Below are 24,772 nucleotides of genomic sequence, written 5' to 3' on the forward strand. Positions count from 1 at the left end.
TGGGGGGCCAGGGCAGGGCAGAGTGGCAGAGGGAGAAACCAACACCCAGAGAGACCGCTGGACATTGAGCCGGAGGGTCATTGCTCCCAACCCCTCTTGCTGCAGCTGGGGAGACTGAGGCTGGGGGGCTGTGTCCAGACGAGAGAATGATTGTCTACCGGGTGCCAGCTCTGTGAAGGCCCGGGAGCGCCTCACAGCAAATCTAATGATGCCGGTGAGGGGCGTCGCCATGGTCCGGAGCGTGGGAACCCCTCAGTAAATGCCAGCCATTAGCTAGAGATTACAGAAGAGAAGCAGAGGAGTCCCTACCGCATGCCAGACTCTGTCTGTGAAGCCCATCACGTGTGTTCTCTCGTTTAGCCCTGTGGCAATACTGTGAAGTAGAAATCTTCAAAACGACTTTCCAGGGGTGCCTGGGGGGCTCAGTCAGTTTAGGCGTCTGACTTGATTTCAGCTCAGGTCCTGATCTCAGGGTCTTGAGATCCTGCCACGCTCAGGGTGGAGTCTGCTTGAGATTCTCTCTCTCCCTCTGCCCCTCCTCCTGTTTTCTCACGCTCAAATAAATAAATAAATACATAAAATATTTTTAAAAAATAAATAAAATGACTTTCCAGATGAGGAAACAGGCCACCTGGCCTGCCCAAGGTCACACAATGAGTAAGGGGCAGAGCCAGGACTTGAGGAATATGTCATTCCACTGAAGTCCCCCAGCAGGCAGCTCTTCTGGACTCGGGGTCTCCATCCTTGATGGTTGTGGCCTCCTGCCAGGCCTCTGGGAGTTGGACGAGGCCCCATTACAGCTCTGGGCGGTGGCTCTCTGAATTGTGAAGTTGACCCATAGAAGTATTACGGGGCCCAGGTTCCATCCCCACTTTAAAAAGCGGGGGCCAGCCTCTGAAATGGATATTTCCCCATTGACTTCCGGGGCCCCTGGAATCCTGCAGCATCTACTCCGATTCTGGGGTGCAAGATGGTGACGGATGTTGACTCAATAGAAGGGAGGTCTTTCTAGTGGCCTCATGAGCTCAAGGTGGACTGGAGGCCTTGGGAGGGGGTGAGCTTCCCCTGGTGGGGAGCTTCCTCTGCTGTTTACCACATCAGGGCAGATAAACGCCCCTCCCCCTTCCGTTACTGACACAAAGACCGCCCCTCAGCCCTGAGGCAGATAGAGTCCTGACCTTGAGTTTGCCAGGAGCGGGGGAGCAGGGTGGGAATACCAGGTGAGGGGTTATATCCAGAGGCTGTTTCTGTCCCCCACAGATCTGCTCCATCAGCTGTGACCAGGACATCGAAGAGTACCACAGGAAGGTTGAGTGGCCCAGGAGGAGGAATGGGGCTCAGGGCTGGGGTCTCTCCTCCCCCAGGAAGAGCATTGCAGCACCACCTAAGGAACAGAAACAGTTTGATTTACTTGTTTAATTTCTAGAGAGACGTTCTCTGTGGACATGTTCCTCTTGCCACTTATGTGAAACAGAACACAGAACATTATGGCCTCTTCCATAAATCTTCCGAGCACCATGTGTGCACAGGGAGGTGTGACCCTGAGAAGGAGGCTTCCTGGTCCACGGGGTTTGGGTAATACGCTGGGTGGCAGGGATGGAAGTGATGGGGCTAGGCGTCCCTAGAATGGAGCCCCTGCAAACACCCACACTTCCGCCCTCTATGAATGCTTCTGCTGCCAATGCGCCATCCGGCCACCCATCCACCATCCACCCACCCACCCTTTTTTTTTTTTTAACTTAAATTCAACACCCACCCACCTTTGGGCTGAGACAGACATGATAAGGTCCATCCAAGAGGGGGGAAGAGTTCTAGGTGGAGGGAAAAGCAAGGACAAAGGCTTGAGGCTGGAATAAGCTTGGTGAATTCAAGGGTCAGTCTGGCCGGGGGACATGGGGGAGTGACATGAGGCTGCAAGGTGGACAGTATCAGATCAAGGAGGTCTCGTCAGCCAAGAGGGACTTAGGATTTTGTTCTAAATGCCAGAAGAAGGCACTGGAGGGTTTAGAGCAGGAGACTGGGGTGTTGTCACTTAGATTTATAAAGATCCCAGTGGGTGTCCAAAGGTTGTGGGGCAAGAGTGGAGGACGGGGTGGGGGTGAGGGGGGCGCCTGGGTGGCTCAGTCGGTTAAGCATCTGCCTTCGGCTCAGGTCATGGTTCTGGGGTCCTGGGATCGAGCCCCACATCAGGCTCCTTGCTCAGTGGGGAGCCTGCTTCTTCCTCTCCCTCTGCTGCTCCCCCTGCTTGTGCTCTCTCTCTCTCTGTCAAATAAATAAATAAAATCTTAGAAAAAGAAAAAAAGACTGGAAGACAGGTTGGGGGGGACGGCTAAGTGACTGTGGCCCATCCCCTCCTCCCACTTCTCCAAAATCCTTCCTTCTTCAAGGCCCCTCTCCAATTCCAGGTGAGGTTGGGATGACCCAAGAGCTCCAGTGGACCTCTGTGGTCCCGGAGGGATGTCAGACAGGCTTGCGGCCAGGTCCAGCCAGCAGCTGGGGCTCAGAGTGGAGCCACAGAAGCTGGGGTCAGGTTAAATAAGGAGGATCCCTGGGGCAAATGAGGCGAGAACCCTGAGGATGTCTCTTGAAGGACAGACAGGCGGCTGGCTGGAGCTGGAGCAGCAGGGCTGGACATCTACTCTGGCAGCCCTAACATCCAAGCAGGCCTAATAGATAATATTTATTTATTTTTAAGATTTTATTTATTTATTTAATTGCCAGAGAGAGAGACACACACAGTGAGAGAGGGAATACAAGCAGGGGGAGTGGGAGAGGGAGAAGCAGGCTTCCCGCCGAGCAGGGAGCCTGGTGTGGGGCTCGATCCCAGGACCCTGGGATCATGGCCTGAGCCAAAGGCAGATGCTTAACCAACTGCCCCCCTAATAGATAATATTTAATAACAGCAAATGCTGGGTGCCTGGGTGGCTCAGTTGGTTGGACGACTGCCTTCAGCTCAGGTCATGATCCTGGAGTCCCGGGATTGAGTCCCGCATCGGGCTCCCTGCTCGGCAGGGAGTCTGCTTCTCCCTCTGACCCTCCTCCCTCTCATGCTCTCTGTCTCTCAAATAAATAAAATCTTAAAAAAAAGAAAAAATAAAATAACAGCAAATGCTTATTCAACACTGAAATGGCTCAGCACTGTGTTTAGCCTTCTCCCTTCAGGGTCAGCTATCCTGTGAGGTGTGACCCTGTGAGGTGTGACAGTTCCCATTTTACAGATGGACAAACTGAAGCCCAGAGAGGTTGCGTGGCTTGCCCAAGGTCACACAGCTATAGACGAGGCTCCCTGTGCCTGAGGCTAACACGCCTGAAGAAAGACCGAGGCTAGGAGGGCTTTGATGTCCTTGGAGATCGGGAGGCACAGATCATGAGCCCCAGCTCTGTCTGGGAGATGGGGTCCCTAATGGGCTGGTGTGAGCATCTGGCTGCCTTGAGATGGTACATCTGGCTGTCACCAGCATCTTTCTTCGCACGCCGCCTGCTCGTGTCTAGGATCCCCAGGCTCCGGCAGAGTGGACACTGGCTTCCTCCCAAGGGGCAGGGGAAGGAGTGCGCTCGCCAGCCACAGTCCGAGCTGTTGGACGCTGCTCACTGCAAATTTACCCGAGCTTCTGCTCTGTCCACTCTCCTGGACTCTGGGGTCATCAGCGCTGGTGGAACCGTTACCCATTTAGGAATTCTCCCAAAGGAAGATATCTGTTTATCTTTTTAGCATCTATGATGTGCCCCACATGCTACATAAGTCCAGTTTTTAAATTAAATTAAAAAAATATTCTCACAATCACACCGCAAAGAAGGCGCTCTTAGTTCCCTTTCACAGATGAAGAAACTGAGGCTCAAAGTGACTCGCCATGGCTCCTCAGCTCGTAGGTGACACTTGACCTTTTCCCATTTGATACCCAGAGCTTGGTGCTTCCGTGCTCCCGCCCTGTTCCCTCTGCCATCTGAAGGAGGATGTTGGGGAGGGGGTGAGCGGGAAGGGAAGCAGGGTGAATATCACTGATGCGTTGGGCTGTTTGTTCTTTGGGAGGAGCAGGACCCAAGAGGAGATAGGCCAGATCTCACAGACCTCAGGACCGAAGTCTCCCAACGGCAGAAGGCCAGTGGGCAACAGGCACCGTGCCGTGGGCCCAGCACACTTCAGAGGTGCACCGAAAGGTTTCAATTTCTTATAAAATCGGAAGCAAATAAACTTTCAGGTATAAAAAAAGTGTGGGTGTTCTGGGTTTTGTTTTGTATTGAGGTATAGTTACATATCACATTATATTATTATTTTTTAATTTTTTTAAAGTTTATTTATTTGACGGAGAGACAGATAGCGAGAGCAGGAACACAAGCAGGGGGAGTGGGAGAGGGAGAAACAGGCCTCCTGCCCAGCAGGGAGCCCAATGCGGGGCTCGATCCCAGAACCCTGGGATCATGAGCTGAGCGGAAGGCAGAAGCTTAACGACTTAATAACAGCAAATGCTTATTCAACACTGACACCCCAACATATCACATTATATTAGTTTCAGGTATAGAGTAGAAGGATTTGGTATTTGTGTATGTTGAGAAATGACCGCCACAGTAAGCCTAGCTGCCATCCATCGCCGCATTTTTTTTGTTTTGTTTTTCTTGCCTTTTTTTCGTGAGGAGGACTTTTAAGATCTAGTCTGTTAGCAACTTTCAAATACGCAAGAGCATAATTAAGCATAGTCGCCATGCTGTACCTCCCATGACTTACTTATTTTATAACTGAAAGTTTATACCTTTTTATCCCTTCATCCATTTTGCCCATCCCTAAGAAAATGTATAATATATAACATTAAAACAATTTTTTTTGAGAGACAGAGGGAGCGTGTGCGAGCTGGGGAGACGGGCAGAGGGTGAGGGAGAGAGAATCTCCAGCAGGCTCCCTGCTCAGCGCAGAGCCCAGCACAGGGTTCGAGCTCACGACCCTGAGATCATGACCTGAGCTGAAATCCAGAGTCGGACACTCAACCCACTGAGCCGCCCGGGCGCCCCTGATATATGACATTAAAAAAAAAAAAAAAAGTTCAGGGTCGCCTGGGTGGCTCAGTCGTTAAGTGTCTGCCTTCGGCTCAGGTCATGATCCCAGGGTCTGGGATCGAGCCCCGCATCGGGCTCTCTGCTCAGTGGGAAGCCTGCTTCTTCTTCTCCTACTCCCCCTGCTTCTGTTCCCTCTCTCGCTGTGTCTCTCTCTGTCAAATAAATAAAATCTTAAAAAAAAAAAAAGTTCAGTATAGTTAACATACAGTGTTTTATTAGTTTCAGGTGCATTAATATATAACAATGACATATTCATTCAGCGTGGTATAAAATATAATGATATATGTGTGTGTGTGTTTATGTATGTGTATATAAAAATATGTGTAGTTACTGCAGGAAGGGGCCCATGAAGGCAGAAGTACCTTGGGCTCACAAAAGTCATAATGGGGCCCTGGAAGGTTGTCAGAAGAACATTCCTGTAGGCCTGAGGGTTGAGCCTGCGGGTTTCCACGCAGCTGCCGGGTGTGGGGGTTGGGGGGGGAGTTACCTTCCTCACAGCCAACACAGGTGGGGCACTGGGCTCCTGGTCATAATAACAAATAATATCTGTAAACTATTAACAAAACTCCAGGTGTTATCTCTCTTAATCCTTATAACACTTTTGTTCTCATTTTACAGAGGAAGAGATCGATCTGAGAGGTTAAGTAACTGGGCCCAAGGTCACATAGCTGGCAAGTGGTAGAACCAAGAATCCAGTTCCATATTGTCCTCCAAATGACATCCGAGGACCCCTTCTGCCCCAGGAGTCTGGAACTTTCTGCAGCCTTCCGGGGGGGAGGGGGCGTAGTACATTGTTTTCTGGTTGTTTTCTGGGCTCAAGCTTGTCTCCCCGCTTAGGCTTGATCTCTTTAAGGCCCGACTGTATTTTACACTTTTCTTCTACGGAGGCCTTCAATCCCCTGTGTTCTGAATAAAGTTGTAGGTGCTTGCGTTACATTACGGAGACCCTGTGTGGTCAGCTCGGTGATGTCCTTCTTGGCCCCCTGGAGGTGCCACGCTAGCAGCTTTGCTGTTGCTGCTTCTCGCTGTTGCCCCTTAGAGAGGCCCCCCAAAATGTGACCTTTGATGGCTGTATGATAGTTCGTTTCTATTTGGGTAGCGTCGTGAACATAGCCTGTATTCGTGATATTTTATTTTCCAACCCTTCCCCGGTGATGACGGGGATGGTGAGTTTGCTCTTCAGTAGGTCAATCCCCAAATAGTTACTAAGCGTGACCTGAGTGCTGAGAACAACGTTCTGATCATCCGGCTTCAGTTCAAGGTAATATCGGGAATATGAGCAGAACATCTTAAAACTTCTGAGAAGTGGGGCACCTGGGTGGCTCAGTCAGTTAAGCATCTGCCTTCGGCTCAGGTTATGATCTCGGGGTCCTGGGATCGAGCCCCATGTTGGGTTCCCTGCTCAGCAGGCAGTCTGCCTCTCCTTCTCCCTCTGCTCCTCCCTCCTGCTCGTTCTCTCTCCCTCTCTCTTTCAAATAAATAAATAAAATCTTAACAGTAACAACAGCAACAACAAAACTTCTGAGAAGTGGCCAAGGACGCAGTGAGGGAAATTTATAGCCTCAAATGCATTTATTAGTAAAAAGATGAGGTGAAAAATGAATGAACTGAACATTCAACTTGAGAAGCGAGAAAAAGAGCAATAAAAGAAACACCAAGAGAAAGAGCTAATAGGGCATAAAGGGAGGAATTAAGGACACAAAACCAAGAGCTGGGTCTTTAAAAAGACCGGTATGATGGAATGTCTAGGGACACGCCAGACCACAGATTCCTTAGTGGGGAGGCCTTCGGGGATATTATTTCTCACCCCGAGCTTTTGGTAGTAATCGCTTGACCAAGCGTACTAGTTATCACTTGCTGTGTAACAAATTCACCTGAACGTAGAGACATAAAACCAGAAATAGGTTTCTCACAGCTTCTGTGCTCAGGAATCCAGACAGGACTTTGCTGGGTTTCTCACAAGGTGTTGGCAACCTCAGCCATCCCACGCCTTAAGTCAGGGGCGTGGGGGAGGGGGGGTGTCCACTGCCAGGTTCACTCATCTGGCTGTCGGCGAGCCTCAGGTCTTTACTGGCCGTTGGCTGGAGACATCGGTTCCTAGGCACGGGGCCTCGTCTGTAGGACTATTCATAAGTGGCTTGTTTACTTCCCCCAGAGTTAGGGCAGAGAGAGGGAGAGGGAAGGAGGGAGGGAGGGAGGGAGAGGGAGAGGGGACAGTCTTTTCTAACGTCTCTTTTTGTAATCAGTCTTTTCAGTACCTAATTTTGGAAGTGACACCCGGTCACTTTTGCCCTATTCTAGTATTCTCTTGGTTAGACGAAAGTCTCTGGGTCCAGCCACACTCAAGGGGAGTCAATATACGAGGGTGTGAATACCAGGAGGTAGGGATCACTGGACATCATGACCAAGGCTGTGTGTCACACAAAGGACATCCTTCTGGAGGGCAACTCTTCCCTTTGCTAAGTGAGGGCAGCGAGCCATGGGTTTGTAGACAAGGCAAGCTCTGCTACTTACTCCTTGCATGGGACCCTTCCTTCCCCATCTGAAAAATGGGATGATAATAAAGGTCATTTTTTTTTAAAGATTTTATTTATTTATTTGACAGAGAGAGACACAGCGAGAGAGGGAACACAAGCAGGGGGAGCGGGAGAGGGAGAAGCAGGCTTCCCACTGAGCAGGGAGCCCGATGCGGGGCTCGATCCCAGGACCCTGGGATCAGGTCATTTTCTTTTTTAAGATTTTATTTATTTACTTATTTGACAGAGAGAGAGAGAGAGAGAGTGTGCACACAAGCAGGGGGAGGGGCAGAGGGAGAGGGAGAAGCAGGCTCCCCACTGGGCAGGTAGCCTGATATGGGACTCAATCCCAGGACCCTGGGATTATGACCTGAGCTGAAGGGAGACGCTTAACCAACTGAGCCACCCAGGCGCTCCAATAAAGGTTATCTTGAAAATTTGTTGAGTTTACTGTGATGAGGGCTGGATAAAGGGCTTTGTAAAGTGTAGAGTACCCTTTAGGAGGCAGGCTTTGTTTTATTTTAATTAATTTATTTATGAGAGTGAAGAGAGAGAGCACAGAGAGAGGAGAAGCAGACTCCCTACAGAGCAGAGAACCTGAGGTGGGGCTCGATCCCAGGACCCTGAGATCATGACCTGAGCCAAAGGCAGATGCTTAACCGACTGAGACACCCAGGCGCCCCAGAAGGCAGGTGTTACTAAGAGAACAAGGCTGGAGATTTTGATTTTTTTTTTCTTTTCTTTGGTGATTTTGATTTTTTTTTCTTTCTTCCCTCCCTCCCTTCCTTCCCCCCTTCCTTTCCTTCTTTCTTTCTTTTAAAAAACCTTTCATTGAGGTAACACACACACAGAAAAGCGTCCCATTCATGGACATGTGCTCCCATCTTTAAAGATTTTTCTAAAGCAAGTGAACTTGTAAATTCTACTTTGTGCGCTTATCGAAACCTTCTACAGTGAGCTAGAGTTGCTGCTATAATCAGAAAAATACCACCTTTATGAGGTGCAGTTTCTGTTGATTAGGGGCTTTTCGGTGCATAAAGCATTTGAAACCTCGTTATCTTGCTTGGGCTTTACCACACGGCCCTGGGAGGGAGGCCAAGAACGGATTGATTTCCTTGTGGCTTAAAATGAGGAAATCACCGTCCTCTTGGGGGTGGGCAGGGGCCTGGAGGCTGTGTCCTCTGTGAGCACTGGGCAGCAAGCCAACTGTCAGCTCCTGGCACCGGAGGGTTCTCCGCAGGGCTGGCCTCCCCGCACCCCCTTCCAGAGTGGCCACTACCAGCTCTGATGGAAACCACGCCACACTAGGGCTCTGGAAAAATCCCGCTTCCGGGAATCCACCCTAAATACGTTGTCAGGACGCAGTCAAACTTTATATGCAAATAGATTGAATGCAGAAGTACTTTTCTTTTTTTAAAGATTTTATTTATTTATTTGACAGAGAGAGAGAGAGAGATAGCGAGAGCAGGAACACAAGCAGGGGGAGTGGGAGAGGGAGAAGCAGGCTTCCCTTGAGCAGGGAGCCCGATGTGGGGCTCGATCCCAGGACCCTGGGATCATGACCTGAGCCGAAGGCAGACGCTTAACGACTGAGCCACCCAGGCGCCCTGCAGCAGTACTTTTAATAGCAAATATTTAGAGGGCGCCTGCCTGGGTGGCTCAGTTGGTTAAGTGACTGCCTTCAGCTCAGGTCATGATCCCGGAGTCCCGGGATCGAGTCCCGCATCGGGCTCCCTGCTCGGCAGGGAGTCTGCTTCTCCCTCTGACCCTCCTCCCTCTCATGCTCTCTGTCTCTCATTCTCTCTCTCTCAAATAAATAAATAAAATCTTAAAAACAAAACAAAACAAAACAAAAAAAGCAAATATTTAGAATTAATGTAAGTGTTCAGCCGAAGGAAATTGGTCCAATAAATTTAGTTCTTGAAAGGCGGAATAGTTCACTGCCATTGTGCTATCGTTGTGAAATATAGATTTGTGGGCTTTAATGTTTACTGAATGAAGCAGGATAGGCAACCGCACAGAGGGCTGTCTGTGATATGAATCCACAGAAAACTGTGAGGAGGGAAATGAGCTGGTAGAGTAAGCAGGTTTCCTTCTGGTGGGAGGGCTGGGAGCACTTGCTTTATTTCTGACTTTTTTCATACTTTGTATCTTGAACTGCCTGCGTGAGCCAGTAAGTCCCGGAAGATCAAAGCATTTAAATCCCCAGTACTGCCCCCACCTCAGCCCTTTCCCTCCCTTCTCTGATTTTAACAGTTTGTTATAGGCACTTCTAGATGTTTTCCTTGAATCCACCATGTATTGCTTTTAAAACTTAACACATACAGGTGCCTGGGTGGCTCAGTTGGCTAAGCGACTGCCCTCAGCTCAGGTCATGATCCTGGGACCCAGGATCGAGTCCCGCATCGAGCTCCCTGCTCAGCGGGGAGTCTGCTCCTCCCTCTGACCCTCCCCCCCTCTCAAGTGCTCACTCTCTCAAATAAATAAATAAGTAAATAAAATCTTTTTTTTAAAAAAATATTTTTATTTTTATTTATTCATGAGAGACAGAGAGAGAGGAGAGGCAGAGGGAGAAGCAGGCTCCCAAGGAGCAGGGAGCCCGATGTGGGACTCGATCCCAGGACCCTGGGATCATGACCTGAGCCGAAGGCAGACGCTTAACCATCTGAGCCACCCAGGCGCCCAAGTAAATAAAATCTTAAAAAACAAAACAAAACACGTACAATCAGAAAAATCATGGGGTGAGGGGAGAAAACAAAACAAAGAGCTCTCGGAATGAAACTCGACATCAGAGAAAATGAGAAGCTTCGAGGTTTTTTTGCAGAGCAAGTCTCTGTGCTTGAGGATGAGGCAGCGGGGCTCAGGACCGCAGGTGGCTTGCCAAGCTCATGTGGCGTTTGTGCTGGTTCCGACACCCAGCTGGGGCCGGGCTGGGAGGGGTTGGGAGGCTGGGTGCAGGGGGGCCAGAGGCTGGAGGCTGGGTGCAGAGAGGTCGGGAGGATGCTCTGGGCTGGGCTGGGTGCGCCCGGGTGAGGAGCCTCCCACCCGTTTGTTCTGGGTACTAGGAGATGCCGGTGGAGAGACACTGGGGCCGAGGGGACCAAAGTCCCCATTTATGGCCTTGAGGGAGTTAATGTATAATATTCCAGAATATAAACTGGGCTGTGAGGCGCGATCCGGAGCCCAGGCCTCCAGGAGCCACCAAGAGCTGCGGCCAGGAGCTGCCACCATGTCGGTGAGGAAGCCGGCTTCCCCAGGGCTCACCTCCTCCATTCCCCACATCTTTGCCTGAGTGGGGCGACTTGGTGGGGAGGGGGGCTGGAGAAAAGCGTCACCGGCCCTCCCTGGGCTTCGGTTTCCCTATCTGTATAGTGACCGAGGGGGACAGACGGCTTCCACCGTCCTCTAGCATGGATGTTCTCTGCTCTCTCTACCACCACCCTGCTGCGGGAGCCTGAACCTACCTCTTCCCCTCTCTAGACTCAGTTGCTCGTCTGTAATAATAATAATATTAGGAATAATAATAATTGCCAACACCTACTGGTTTTTTTTTTTTAAGATTTTATTTATTTATTCGAGAGAGAGAATGAGAGAGAGAGAGCACAAGAAGGGGGAAGGTCAGAGGGAGAAGCAGACTCCCTGCTGAGCAAGGAGCCCGATGTGGGACTCGATCTCAGGACTCCAGGATCATAACCTGAGCCCAAGGCAGTTGCTTAACCAACTGAGCCATTCAGGCGCCCTACCGGGCTTTTTAAAAAAGATTTTATTTATTTGAAAGAGAGAGCATGTGCAAGGAAAGGGAGAGGGGCAGTGGGAGAAACAAACTCCCTGCTGAACTGGGGCTCAAACTCGGGACCGGGGATCATGACCTGAGCTGAAGGCAGACGCTTAACTGACTGAGCCACCCAGGCGCCCTTCTACTGAGCTTTATAAAGATGAAGAAACTGAGGCTGGGGGAGGAGGTTGCCCAAGGTCACAATCTGTAAAACGCAGGAGTTTGAGTGGATCCTCTTTGCCGTCCCTGATTCTCTGTCATAGCTGTGTGGCTTCAGACAAGTCACTGCCCCTCTCTGAGCCTCTGTCTCCGGCATTTGGGCAACTGGATCACAGAGGGCATCTGAGGGTCAGAAGGTGTCTTAGTTCCCCGTGGCCGCTGTAACACATTTATTCTCTCAGAGTTTTAGAGGCTAGAAGTCTGAAATCAAGGGGTCGGCAGGGCCACGCTTCCTCTGAAGGCTCCAGGGGAGGATCCTTTCTTGTCTATTCCAGCTTCCGGTGGTTGCAGTTCGTGGCGGTCCTTGGTTGTGGTTGCACCTCTCCCCTCTCTGCCTCTTTCCTCACAGAGCCTTCACCTCTGTGTGTGTGTCTCTGGGTCCACTTTTCCCTTTGCTTATAAGGATGCCAGGCGTATTGGATTTAAGGTCTACCCTAAACAAATCTTGATTACATCTGCAAAGACCCCATCTCCAGATTGGTCATGTCCACGGGTGTCAGGTGGCCATAACTTTTTGGGAGACACCGTTCAAGCTGGTACAGATAGGCTGCAGGATGTGAATGCCACGGGTGGGGTCAAGTGTGGCGGGGATGATGCTGTCCCCTCCCTCCCCTCTCAGGGGAGCTCTGTGGCCCAGAGACCTTCCCAACCCACTTTCTGCTTCTCCACTCATCCCATCCCTGCCCGCTCTTTCCTCCTTCACCAGAGACCACCCAGTCCAAATCTCTTATATTAACGATGGGGGAACCTTTCCCAGCTCAGTGCCCTCGAGTGTGCAGAGGGGGAGTGTGACCTTTGGCGTGTGAGTGGGACCCACCAGCAGAAGGGCTCTGGGCATGCGTGTGATGGGCTTTTTATGGAATGCTTCTCGGTTGGCACAGGGAAAATTTGAGATGACGAACATGGACATGAAGTTGGGGACCACCCTGAAGATCAAGGGCAAGATTGCCAGTGATGCTGATGGGTGAGCAAGGGGAGAGGCGGGGGGTGGGGGGTGGGGCGGGACAGAAGGGGGCAGGGGAGCTGTCCATAGGCCTGGAACAGGCCTGGAAGGCGGGGGCAGGCAGGGCAGCCCTGTGAGATGGACACAGAGGAGAGCGACCCCAGTCCAAACGGGCCTTTTTTACATCCTTGCTCGTTCCCACACCCTCCCACGCCCCTGCTGGCTCCCCTCCTGTGAGGGGCCTGCCTTCATGGCTGAGGGTGTTTGGGACCCTCAGAATTTCACAGCTCATGCTATATGCTCAGCTCCGTGGCCCCCAAAGACATTGAGGGGGCAGTTGGAGAAGCCCCTGGAGCTCTGCCCAGCCCCCTGTGGGTCAGGGGTCTCTACTGAAAGCCCACGCCCCCCCCCATCACTCTCTTAACCCAGCTGAATGGGCAGAGGCCAGCCTTTCATACACATTACCCCAGAGACAGCCACCAGGGGGCGCTAAGGGGTCTCACTTGCTTCCTCTCGGTTAGAACCAGCCACGGCTCTACCTGTGTGCTGATCGAGTATAGAATTTCTTGGGGCCGATCTCCATGAATCTTTGGTTGGTGAGGGCGGGCTGATGTAGGGGGTAGGAGCCAAGAGCAGAGTCACCCCTTTCTCTTACTTGGGTTCAAGTTTACAGACATCTGTGATCCCTCTGGTCTGAGACCTCCCACTGAAGGCACTCTATTCATGACTCGGAGTGTCCTACTCTCAGGGGCCTTGACGGTCTAACCCAGGCTGTAGTGATCCTGTCAAGAAGTCACACAACCCCTGATGGAATACCTGTAATGACAGGGAGCTCACCACCTTAGCTTAACTGTTTAGGGCCAAACTCAATAGGCCTCCAAATATCTAAGGACAGCAATTCTCTCCCCCAGGACAGGTACCCCGATTCCTGAGACTGTCACTCTCAGTGACCCTCCTGTCAAGAGCCTTAGCCCAGGTGCCAGATGGAACGTGGTACTCCCGTGCTAGGTCTGACCAGGTTGTCACCTCCCTTGTTTTAAGGCACAAGCCTCAATTGACACCTTTCTTTCATGATTCTTTCAGCTTGGGGTCAACCCAAGTACTTTTACCCAGGGCTGGCCCCCAATCCTGACTTGCTACCCCTTTCCCTGCAGATTTGTGATTAATCTGGGCCAGGGGTCAGAGAAGCTGAACCTGCATTTCAACCCACGCTTCCGTGATTCCGCCATCATCTGTAACACACGGGATGGCAACTGGGGGCAGGAGCAGCGGGAAGGTCACATGTGTTTCAGCCCAGGGTCAGAGGTCAAGGTGAGGTCAAAGGGGAAAGGCGCCTGAGGAGCATGTCCACGGGAGAGCCCCGAGGGTAGGGCCCCCTGGCCTAGACACGCGTTGGCACTGTTTGAGCCTCCGCGAGCTGCCCTGGCCCACTTCCGGGGCCTCCTGCCTCCCTGACACCTTCCCTCCCACCACAGATCACCGTGACCTTTGGGAATGACGGATTTGAAGTGAAGCTGCCAGATGGGCACCAGCTGACCTTTCCCAACAGGCTGGGCCACAGCCATCTGAGCTACCTGAGTGTGCAGGGCGGCTTGAATGTCTCCTCCTTCAAGATTGATTAAGTGGATAGCACCTCACCAGAGTGAAGACCCCGGATACAGATGCCCTCTCCAGAGCCTCTCTACCCAGTCACACAGGACCAGCAGCCGCCCAGCAGTTCCTGCCCCTGGGACCCTACTCTCCTCCACTAAAGCGAAGAACAAACAAAAAGAACCCGCCTTTATCCAGTCTTTCTGTGGCCGGTGTTTTCCATACATTGTCATGCCCCCAGCATCCTCATGATACAGAGAAGGAAACTGAGGCACGAGATCACAGGGCTTCGAAGTGGGGGTTGGGATGTGCTCCCAAACACGTCCAAGCACCCGCGGCTGCCCTGTGGGACTGCGGGGCAGGCACTGGTTGCAGGCACCTGGGCCAGGGGCTGTTCCAGGAACTGTAGATAAGGCTCCCACCTGGGCCTCTTTATCGCTGGAACATTCATTCCAGCCTGGTTACTCATTACCCCCTGCCTCGGCCCCTCCCCTCACTGGGGGCCCTGGGGGTGTGGGTTGGGGGGGGGGGCACGATTCTTTGGTTTTCCGAACATGATGGGAGGCTGTTTAAGCAGGTGGGGTTGACCCTGTTCTCCCAGGTCCCCAAGCATCTTGCAGGACACCTTTTATCAAAAAGCCTTTTTTAATCAGGACCCAGAAGCAGGTCTGGGGTGCACAGGAAGGTGGGATTCCTCCCCTGTGAGGTCACACCTGACTTTTTTCTGAGACTTCTGGGATAAGTCAGGGGTTAGGGTTGGAACGTTGGGGAAGCAGCCTTAGCAAGGGCTGGGGCTCTCAGGGATGCAGCAGGGACCCTGCTGGGGGCAGCTCTAGGAGGGCTGGGGCAGGTGGTCCCTTTGGGAGAGGAGACAAAGGCTCTGTGTGGTATGCACCCCGCATCCCCCCCCCCCAGCAAGGACAGTTTTTCCAGCACAAAAGCTGCACTGTGAGGCTGGGCCCTCCAACCAGTGGGGGTGGCACAGGGTTGGGGGTGGGCCTAAGGAATGGCCGTGGGTCCAGAGTGGCAGGGGGGCTGGGCAAGGCAGCCCAGCAGGACCAAGAACAAGGCTGGTCTCCTCTGGCCTCCCTCCCATGTCTGTCCTGCAGAGGTGTGGAGGGGCTGGGGGGCAACTGCGTTCTCCCATCGATCATGGGCAGGACTTAGTTATCAGGCGCTGGCTCTGTACCTGGGCTGTTCCTGGGTGGTGCCCTGAGCCCCGGCAGGGTCCTGAGCCCATGGCCGGCCACTCACACTTTGACTTCATCGTCCTCCTCAGCATCCGCAAACTCGAAGGTGTTTGCTTGCACTGTGCTGGGCACAGGGGCCCTGCTGCCTGCCTGGGGTGCACCCCACTCTTCATCTAGGCTCTCCCAAGAAGCCCGAGCCTGGGGCAGCACCCCCCCCAGCTCCTGGCTCCAGGCATCTATCCCAGTGTAGTGGCGGCTGCCCTGGTCGTCCCCCCAGCCTGCTCCCCGGTGCCTGCCAGGGGCCACGTCAGCAGGTGCACGGGGATACTCTTCCACTGGGCCGGCCCTCACCTCAGCCACTGGGCCCAACCCAGCGGTTACCCCATTGGGGCAGTATCCACGGGGTTGGGGGCTTGAGGCAGGGGCCGGGGGGCTTGCAGCAGGGGCCAGGGGGCTTGCAGCACGGGCTGGGGAGCTTGTGGCAAGGGCCGGGGGTCTTGAGGCAGGGGCTGGGGGGCTTGTGGCAGGGGCTGGGGTCTCAGCGGCAGAGGCTTCTGAAAGGCTCATGACCCCCAGCAGCTCACTGAGGAGCGATGGCCCAAGGTCGAGGTCCAGGCGGAAGGACAGAAGGGAGTCAGAGCGGCGAAGGCCGGACTCAGAGGGGAAGGTACTACCATGGTCTCGGTCACGAGGCTTTTCCTGGCGAGGCAGGCGGGAGATAGTGCAGAACCCAGAGTCCACGCCTGGAAGAAAAATGGGGAGCAGGGTCATAGCTGGGGTCCCTAACCAGGAATTGGGGAGAGGAAAGCCAGCTTGCTCTGTGACCTCTAGCACGTCACTCTCGCATCTGGCCTCAGTTTCTCCCCTCTTTCCAATATAGTGAACCCTGGAGTCTCTCACAGGATCTTCCTATCAAGCCTAGAAGTGGAAAATGGACACAGTCCTCATTCCCATTTTGCAGATGAAGAAAGTAAGACTCAATTTGGGACAAGGGGAAAGCCTTGCCCCGGGGTCACAGAGTCTGAAGGTGGAGCCAAGCCTGGAGCTCAAACCTCCTGACTCTCAGTCACAACTGATGGTCATGGTCGCTAGTCCCCTTCCATGACAGGGGCCAAGGGTTGCAGGCAAACCCACAGCGCGTGGGATGGAACCAGCAGCCAGGGTCTGACTGCACAGAAATCAGACTCAAAGGACAGGCAGATGCCCTGCAAAGGACCTCTTCCACCCTCTGGCTCCAGGACTGCCATGCCCGAGGCCAGGGTGTGCTTACTGTGGACCAGCCCCCAGGGGAGCTCTGAGCAGCCCTCCCAGAGCCGAGCACGGGAGGCGGCCCCCCGCAGCGAGGCAAAGCCACAGGGCAGGGAATGGCCACCAGGTGGCAGCAGGGGCCCGGGTTCCCAGGTGAGGGGCACAGCAGAACCACCGAGGCACCTGCCACTCCCCACCACAGCAGGAGGGACCTCTGGTTTCCGTCCCTGGGAGTGTTTTTTCCAAACTGGTCAAGTCACAGGAACTTCTGTTCAAATAACAACAACAGAGCAACAGCTCCTATGTCCCGAGCACCTACTATGTGTGACTCTGGGCCATGCCTGATACACGTATCACATCTCTGAGTCTCAGCAATGACCCTAATGTACCCATTATACAGGCTGGGACTTGACCTGACAGAGGGCAGTCGGCTTGCTGGAAATCAGGTAGAAGCAGGATTTTAATCCAGAGCCCAGACTCCCAGTCTCTCCACTCTGTCATTCTGCTGTCAAGGGGCTGCCTCGGTTGAAGGGGACGGGGATGGGGGTGGGGGCGGGGGGTGGGGGGGTGGGAACGGGCTGGCTCAGCCAGGGGCCCAGACATGGGGAGGCAAGTTAGAGGCAAGTAGGACTCAAACCTCAGCTCCTCACCTCTCAACCTCAGCGTGTTTTGGGGAGTGAGCTGGTTTGTACCCCTTGACCCCCACCCCACCCACGGTCTGGAGTTTGGGCCTGACCTCCATGGGGAGACCAAACTAATGTGGGGAAAAGTGCTCACTTGGAGGCTAGGCTGACCCATCGAACCCTCTGGACCTCAGCACCTAAAAAATAAGCAGCGAGCCCAGGCCCTCACCGTAACTGGAGCGGCCGTCCGTGGAGTTGGCAGGGCTGCGGTCAAAGGTGAATTTGCCCACCACGAGGCTGTCGTAGGCAGCCTGGTTGAGCTGGGGCAGGGAGATGGCATTCTTGATGATCGGGGAGACCGCGGGCGGAGCAGGGGAGGGTGCGGGCGGGGAGGCCAGCCGCCGCGGCGGCGCCCCTACCCTCCGCACCTGCTGTAGCTTCTTGGCCAGGAAGCTTCGGGGTGAGCGGTGAGTGCTCCCAGAGCTGCCACCATGGTTGCTGAGGAAGGAGGTGTCGCCGAAGACATCCCCACCACGGCCCACGTGCATGGTGTGGCGGAAGTCCCCAAGCGGGGGGCTGATCATGTCTGCCGTCAGCCGCCTTTTGCTCTGCGAGCTGGACACCCAGCCCACGGGCGAGAGCTTGCCCAGGCTCATGGCAGGGGCTCCTCCAGCCCCCTGGGGGCCCGGCATCAGCTCTGGCTCTTCACAGCGGCTGGTGCATGCCCCCCCGGGGCCTGGGCGCAGGGTCCACTTCTCAGCTCCCTCCTTCCCCGTGAAAGGGGGTGGATGGAGGCTGCCCCCTCTGCGCTCCTAAGGTGTCGCCCCCAAATGCTGAGGCTGTGGAAGGCCCATGGCTGGTCTCTCCCTGGGGCCTGGCTCCCGGCCCCGTGGAAGCAGCTGTCGGTGTTCTGTCCAAGAACAGGGAAGGTATGAGTGGTGCCTCGAGTGTGGACAGCTCCTCTCTGCCCAGCGGTAGAGACCTGAAAGAAAGAAAGAAAAATGATGGTGGGCCCAGGGGATCCTGGGTCCGAATCACAGCTAGAGAGAACAGGTGACTACACCCACCGAAAGAGATGGGGGCCACCGACAAAATGCTGAGCAGGCGCACAAGGAGGACACGCTGTAGAATTCTGGGCACTCGACATTTAAGAGCAGGCAAAGGAAACAAGAGTGATAAAGTCGGAATCGTGGTTGCCTCTGAGCAGGGACTGCTGGGAGGGGCACAGAATAATCCATCCAGCTGTACGCTGGAGATGGGGGGCAGTAAGAAGCACGGATGGTCCTTATACCCAGACCGTCTGTGAAGCTCCTACTAAGTGCCGATAAATTACCTCTGTCATTCATGTAACCCACATGACAGCCCTGAGGGAGGCACTATTTTAGAGAAGTTGAGGCACAAAGAAGTGAAGTGACTTGCCTGAGTCAAAATGGCGAGGAAGAGCGCCCCTCACCCCACCCTCCCCTGCAAACCCAGAGCCCTTGAGCCCCAAGCTACATTCTCCTCTGCTGCCAGGTTGAGCAAATCACCTCCCTTCTCTGTGGGTTCAACTGTCCTCCACTCAGAGAGGCCAGGAGGGAGGAGGTGCCCTGCCACAGGCTTTGGGAACTGCTGTGTAAACAGCCTGCACAGAGGTTCCTCAGAACCCTCCGCCTCAAGGTGCTTCCTGGAAAAAGGGTCCTGTGGTCAAAAGTGGCTTTTCCCAGCTGCCGACTACATGCCTGAGCAGATTCAAGGCTCTGAGAAGGCCCGCAGGAAAGAATTTTACTATAGTTTTTCAAATTGAGGTAGGTGCCTTGTCGTCAGAGAACAAATTTTGGAAAAAGCTCAGTTGGTGCCAAAAGCTATTCCTTGCCCACCTCCTCCTGATCTCCCTGCCTCCTCCCCCGCCCCATCCTTCTCTAAGCTTCTCTTGGTCTGACCCCATCCTTTCTATTATCATAGAAAGTGCAGTCTGGAGAATGCCTATGAGCCTATGGTCTGACCTCTGGTTCTCCTGTGGCCCAGAGAGGGTCCAAATTTGCTCAAGGTCCCATCAAGAGAGCTAGTCGAGACTTGAACTCAGAGCCTCTGACTCACATAGCCTTTGACTGGCTCCTGGAGCCCAGTCTTGTTTCCCCAGATTGGCAACACACTGTGAAGGTGGGGCCGCTGTCTAGATGTTCCTGTCTTCCTCCCTCCTTCCACCCAGCTTGAACTCTGCACGTGGCAAGTGCCAAATCAACAGGGGTTCAATCGCAGGAGATCGCTACAATGACCTTCCTGCCGAAGGATCACCCCTTGCCACCTTCCAAGTGAGGGTAGGTAGGTGGGTGGGGAAAAGCTTCACTGTGTGACCTTGAGCAAGTCACCTATCTCCACGGGCCTGGGACCTCAGCTGATAAAAGTTGATAATAATCCTTAACAAGAACACCTAGATCTGTGCCTCAACCTTTTTTTTTTTTTTAATTTCGCTGCCACCTCCAAGCAGAAAAATCTCAATACTGCCCTTTGAATGTTATTTGAAATTCAAAATAGGTTAAATAACAAGATAAAAACAAAGCAAGCAATAAAACAAAGCTTGCTTTGTTCTCTGACTACATTCTCTTCCCTTCCCACCATCTGATCCTCCCCCAATCCTAACTCCTCCCCCGGGGGGGGGGCGGTGTCTGAATCATCCCTTTCCCTGGCACCCCCGGCACCAAGTCCTCGGCACCAAGTCCTCATGGAATGTTTGCTGAAGTTACGGAGCACTCTGCCGTTGGCCAACCAGTACATGACGTCTTCGGACTCCAACAGCCCCGCAAAGCTGAGGGGTTAGCCCATTTTTACAGGGAGAGCCAAGGTTCAGAGGGAAGGGACTTGGCCAAGGTCCTGGCAGGTACATGGCAGGTTTCCTAGCTCTGCAGAGATGAGGGATGACTCTGTGAGCGGGGGAAGGAACTGGGGAGGGGGGGTCACCCTGAGATGTCATGTGAGGGGTCCCTGTGTCTGCCTTGTGGCTACACCCACCTCTCTCCCAGCCCCCACCGCCAAGTATCCACTCTTCTCTCTGCAAAAGGGACTCTGGCCCCCACCGAATCCCCATGGCCATTTTGACTTGTGAGACCAGGTGCCTCTGGGCACCTCGGAAAGGTCTCTCCTTACCCCTCCACTGTGCCCACTGCAATAAAGAGACCCTGCCAATAGAGAGGTTGTGGGGCAAAGGGCAGGGCATTGCTACTGGGGACCTATTTTCCCACGTGGAAAACAAGAACAGCATCGAAAGCTGGTCCTTTCCCAGAGGAGTTATAAGAGTGGAAGGTGAGGTAATTAAAGCCGCAGGTCCTGGAGCAGGGCAGCCCCGGTTCAAATCCAACATGCTAACACTAACATCTCTCACTGGGGGCCCCCTTAGTGGTAGCTATTTGGCCCCAGCTGTTGACTGCAGGGTATTATTGCTGGCGATCAGGTGTGCCCCACCTGGCCCTGGAGGAAGAGGGGCTCCAGGTGTCCTGGTGCAAGGCCCACCTCCCCTCACCAGCCCGGGATTACTACCTGTTAACGCTCACGACACCCATTTTACAGGTGAACAAAATGAGGCGCAGAAAGGGGATTGACTTGCCCCAAGTCACAGAGCAAAAAAAAACGTGGCGTGGCCGGAGCCTCCCTGGGATTCTGTCACCATCACAAGTAAATGTCAGGGGAGGGGTAGGACCCCAGGGGCCCAGGGAGAGTTGTTGGAGGAGGCAATGCCCAGCTGCTGAGCTCGGGAAGGGCAGGCTGGGAGGCCGGAGACTCTGTGTGGATTCAGTGGCCCTGAACTGGGCAGGAGTGGTCACCCAGCAGCCTCAGGTCCTACGGTCCTCGTATTTAGCCTACAGAGGATAGTGAGGCTGGGGCACTTGGGAAGAGGTTACTCAATGGTGGTAATGACCGCAAGGACAAGGCTTGAGGGGGCAGGCAGGGACCATGCTTTCCGAGCGGCCGACAGGGGCCGCTGTGGAGGCACCGCGGGGCGGTGGAGCCGGGGGGGCTGTCCGACACTGGGGAGGGCCGAGGTTGGGCTGCTGCACCCTGGCGTTCACCTGAGAGTCACCCGCGTGCCTGCCAGCGCACCACCTGTCACCCTGGAGGCCAGGCACATGCACACAGCCCCCTCCCCGCCGGTGTCCCGCTGGGTAACACCACCGGTATCTCTGGACAGCGCGGCCCTGCCTGGGTCAGGACAGTTCTGGCCCTAGAATGAAAGATTAACTCCCTGGGGCCCCTCGTATCCCTTGAAGCGCCCCCCCCCCCACAGGTGGAGAGACGGGCAAACCGAGGCCAGAAAAGGCCAGAAGTTGTCTGCAGCCTCAGAGGGGGCCCTGTTGCTGGACTCTGAGGGCTTAGGAGGGAGCACCAGGGGCCATAGGGGAGTAAGGGGAAAGATGGGGAGAGACGGTTCTTGGTCCACCACTCCAAGTTAGGGCCGAAGCCCTCCATTCGAGGAGGGGGGTGGCCACGGACCAAGTGTCCCCACCCCAGTCCTGGGTTCCAGTCCCCACAACGCGTTTGGGGCGGCCTCGGACTGGTCCCTCCGCCTTTCTAAGCCTCAGTTTCCCGGTCTCAAAAATGGGCTTCAGGCTTCGCGGGTCTTGCCTGGTTGGGGCAAGGGCAGAACAATCTCGAGGCCAGTCGGCATTGGAAGTCGCGGAAGACTTGGGCCATAAAACATTCCCTCTGGGAGGCAGGGGGTTAGAATGGGGAGGGTCGCTCCGCGGGGGAAGGGGACAGCCGGCTGCCGTGGCCCGAGGGGAACCGGACGGGATGACCTCATCCGCCACTCGGCCTGGAATGCGGTGGTTGGGGAGGGGGCAGGGTGCCTGGTCCATCTCCCCAGCGGTCCCTCCCGCCCCCCACTTCCCGCTCTCCGCGCCGGCCTCGCCAAGGGGCCCGACATTCCGGCACATCGCCCCCTCCCCGTTCCTTCCCTTCCTTTCCCAGGGCAGGAAGGAGCGTAGACGGCCCTCTGCTCGCCCCCTCCTCCCGCAGCCCGCTTCACCGCTCACCCGCCCCAACTCTCTGCGCCCCTCGGCTCGCCGGGGACAGTACAAAACAACCCCCAAACTTGGAGGGACCCCCGCGCCGCTCCCGCGGCCGGCGGCCGGGCCTTCCTTGTTGGCACCGGGGGCGCCTTCGGCAGGCTGGCCTCCCCCGCCCCAGCCCCCGGGCGCCTAGGCGGGTGCCAGTCCCCCCCCGTCGGCGTCCACGCCCGCCCGGGTGGCGCTGTTACCTTCGCTCGGCGAGCCCCGGGGGGCCGGGGGCCGGGGGGCGGACGCGGCGGCAGGGACGGCGGCAGCGCGTCGCGGCGCGCAGCCGGGGCGAGTGGCTGGGCCGGTCTGCGCCGCCCTGGCCGCGGGCTCCGCGGGCTGGCTCCGGGGGCGGGGGCGGGGTGTGGGCGCGCTCCCTCCCCGCGCCTCGCTCCTCCCGCCCGCGGGCGGGGCCGGGCCCCCTCCGGGGCACCGGTCGGGCCGCCCCCAGGGGCGGCGAGAGCTGGAGGGGGGCGGCGAGGGTGCCGGGCCGGGGCCCTAACCCGCCGCCCCCGACTCCCGGCAGGGACGAGGGGACCCGGGGAACGTGCGGGTGCCCGGGCGGGGCGACGCGGGTCGGCGGCGGCCACCCCTCCCCCGGCGGCTCCCCGCGGGGCCTTGGGGCGCCCAGACCTGAGAACTCTGGCTCCTGGGCTCCCCAGGCGCTCCCTTCGGGTCTCCGGGGCCTTGAATGCCAGAAAGACCCGCAGAGACCCTGAGTTCTACAAGTTGGGATGCCCACTGCCTTTCTCCCAGTTCCCGATTCCTTTCAATCCAGCGCAGGCCTCAGCGGTGCTGGGACACAGACTTGATTGAGCCCAACTGGGGCGCAGACCACAGCAGGCAACTTGTAGAGTGGTGTGTGGTGTGGTGGGGGCCCTAGAACCCAGCTGCCTGGTTTCCTCTCCTGCCCTCGCCACTGCTTATCCTTTCTGGGGATCAGTTTCCCATCTGTAAAATAGGGTAATAGTAGGCATCGGATGTTAGGTTATTAGGTGTTCTCTGCTCTGTCAGCACCTAGGAGGCTTGCTGAACAGGTACACCAGACCACACCTCAGATGGATGGGTTTAGAAAGCTTTATTGAGCACCCCCCAATCCCACCCAGGAGGGGCAGGGAACCACCCTGCACCGGACCCTGTGTCATCCTCAGGGAGGGGAGCTAGAACTCGGATCCCTGCCTCATGTTTTTTTGCCCTCCTCTGATCCTGTGAGCTCCCTGGGGACAGGCAGGAAGTCCTGGGGGCTGTGGTAGCACAGAGAGACCCCTAACAGCCTCCAGGGGAGTGGAGGGGCCCAGCAAGTTTTCCCAGAGAAGGTGATACCGGACTTAAGTTGTAAAGGACACATAGACAGGGGTAACACCGTGGAAGTGCGCGCACACACGCACACACACACACCTGGCGGGAGACGGCACAAGCAAAGATCTGGAGCTGAGGATCTATGGGCCGAGGCAGGTGTGGCTGGAGGAGATCATCGGCCTGGGAGGAGGGCCATGTTTACAGCCCGGTGGAGGAGACAAGGCCTCTTGCATGGGTTCCCTGAATCCTCATGCTGGCCACCAAGGGAGGGCGTTTTTTCCCCAGCTGGACAGAGGGACAGATGGGGAAACTGAGGCACAAAGAATTCCGGCACCTGCTCAAGTGGCACAGCGGTAGGACTGAGACTCCCGTCGGTCAGAGCCCTTTCCTCGGGGTCGGGCTCGGAGGTGCTTTGTCCTGGGGGTGCTGGAGAGCAGGGGTGAGGAAGAAGGGAGACTGCCCCCGAGAGGCAGGGATGGGGGCAGGGGCACAGTAAAGGGCTGGGAGAGGACTGGGCCAGGTTTTGGGGGCTTACCCTTGGGCGTCCAGCCTCCTCCGGGCAGGGATGGGGAGCCAGCAGGCAGTGTGAGTCAGATGTGTATTTGCAAGCTCTTTCTCTGAGCCAAGAATGGACTGGAAGAACAGTGAGGGAGGCAGGGACTAGTGGCTATTATCATTAATAGCAGTAGTGATAACCAGCATTTATTGAGCACCGAATGCATGCCAGGCCCTACAGCCTTAGAGGCACTGCCACATTTAGTCCTCATGAGAGCCCCATAGGGACAGTACTGTCATCACGTCCATTTTGCAGAGACGTGCAGTGATTTGCCCAAAGCCTCCTGCTCCGGCAGGATGGCCAAACTTCCCTGTTTGCCCAGGATGGGCCCGGCATAATTATTTTATTTTATTTTTTTAAAGATTTTATTAAAAATTTTTAAAAAGATTTATTTATTTATTTGACAAAGAGAGAGTGGGGAGAGGGACAGAGGGAGAGAGAGAATCTCAAGCAGACTCCATGCCGAGCCCGGAGCCTGACACGGGGCACGATCCCATGACCCTGAGACCATGACCTGAGCCGAAATCAAGAGTTGGACACTTGACCAACTGAGCCACCCGGGCGCCCCTAAGATTTTATTTTTAAGCAATCTCTATACCTAACGTGGGGCTTGAACTTAGACCCTTGAGATCAAGAGTCGCAGGCCCCACCGACTGAGCCAGCCAGGTGCCCCTCAGCATAATTATTAATAGCACTTCCTTTTACTCTCAAAGGTGACCTAGTTAGACAATAAA

At 55.1% G+C, this 24,772-nt stretch overlaps 2 protein-coding genes across 3 annotated transcripts; one reads left to right on the plus strand and one right to left on the minus strand.

Annotated features, from left to right (window-relative positions):
• Positions 1–12,162: 12,162 nt before the first annotated feature.
• LGALS2 (galectin 2) lies at positions 12,163–14,600 on the plus strand. The gene is made up of 3 exons (XM_034987561.1): positions 12,163–12,523; positions 13,657–13,813; positions 13,978–14,600. The coding sequence occupies exons 1-3, from the start codon at positions 12,396–12,398 to the stop codon at positions 14,122–14,124; spliced, it is 432 nt and encodes a 143-aa protein (XP_034843452.1). The 5' UTR covers positions 12,163–12,395; the 3' UTR covers positions 14,125–14,600.
• On the minus strand, positions 12,624–22,478 carry CDC42EP1 (CDC42 effector protein 1). 2 transcript variants are annotated; one of them, XM_034987559.1, is made up of 3 exons: positions 22,387–22,478; positions 17,383–18,135; positions 12,624–16,025 (listed from the first exon to the last, which is right to left on the minus strand). In XM_034987559.1, exons 2-3 carry the CDS (start codon positions 17,843–17,845, stop codon positions 15,343–15,345), a joined length of 1,146 nt encoding a protein of 381 aa, XP_034843450.1. In that variant the 5' UTR covers positions 17,846–18,135; positions 22,387–22,478; the 3' UTR covers positions 12,624–15,342. The 2 variants fall into 2 exon arrangements, with proteins under 2 accessions (XP_034843450.1, XP_034843451.1); XM_034987560.1 differs by lacking the exon at positions 22,387–22,478 and adding an exon at positions 21,200–21,484.
• Positions 22,479–24,772: the final 2,294 nt, after the last annotated feature.

Source organism: Mirounga leonina, unplaced genomic scaffold (genome assembly GCF_011800145.1).
Source record: "Mirounga leonina isolate KUSES-001 unplaced genomic scaffold, KU_Mleo_1.0 Mir_418, whole genome shotgun sequence".
NCBI classification, from domain to species: domain Eukaryota; kingdom Metazoa; phylum Chordata; class Mammalia; order Carnivora; family Phocidae; genus Mirounga; species Mirounga leonina.

Coding starts and splice junctions, on each gene's coding strand:
- CDC42EP1 (XM_034987559.1), bottom strand. CDS start 17,845: ATGCCGGGCCCCCAGGGGGCTGGAGGAGCCCCTGCCATGAGCCTGGGC. Junction 16,026..17,382: donor GGACGGCCGCTCCAGTTACG/GTGAGGGCCTGG, acceptor TTTTTCTTCCAG/GCGTGGACTCTGGGTTCTGC.
- LGALS2 (XM_034987561.1), top strand. CDS start 12,396: ATGCGTGTGATGGGCTTTTTATGGAATGCTTCTCGGTTGGCACAGGGA. Junction 12,524..13,656: donor ATTGCCAGTGATGCTGATGG/GTGAGCAAGGGG, acceptor CTTTCCCTGCAG/ATTTGTGATTAATCTGGGCC. Junction 13,814..13,977: donor GCCCAGGGTCAGAGGTCAAG/GTGAGGTCAAAG, acceptor CTCCCACCACAG/ATCACCGTGACCTTTGGGAA.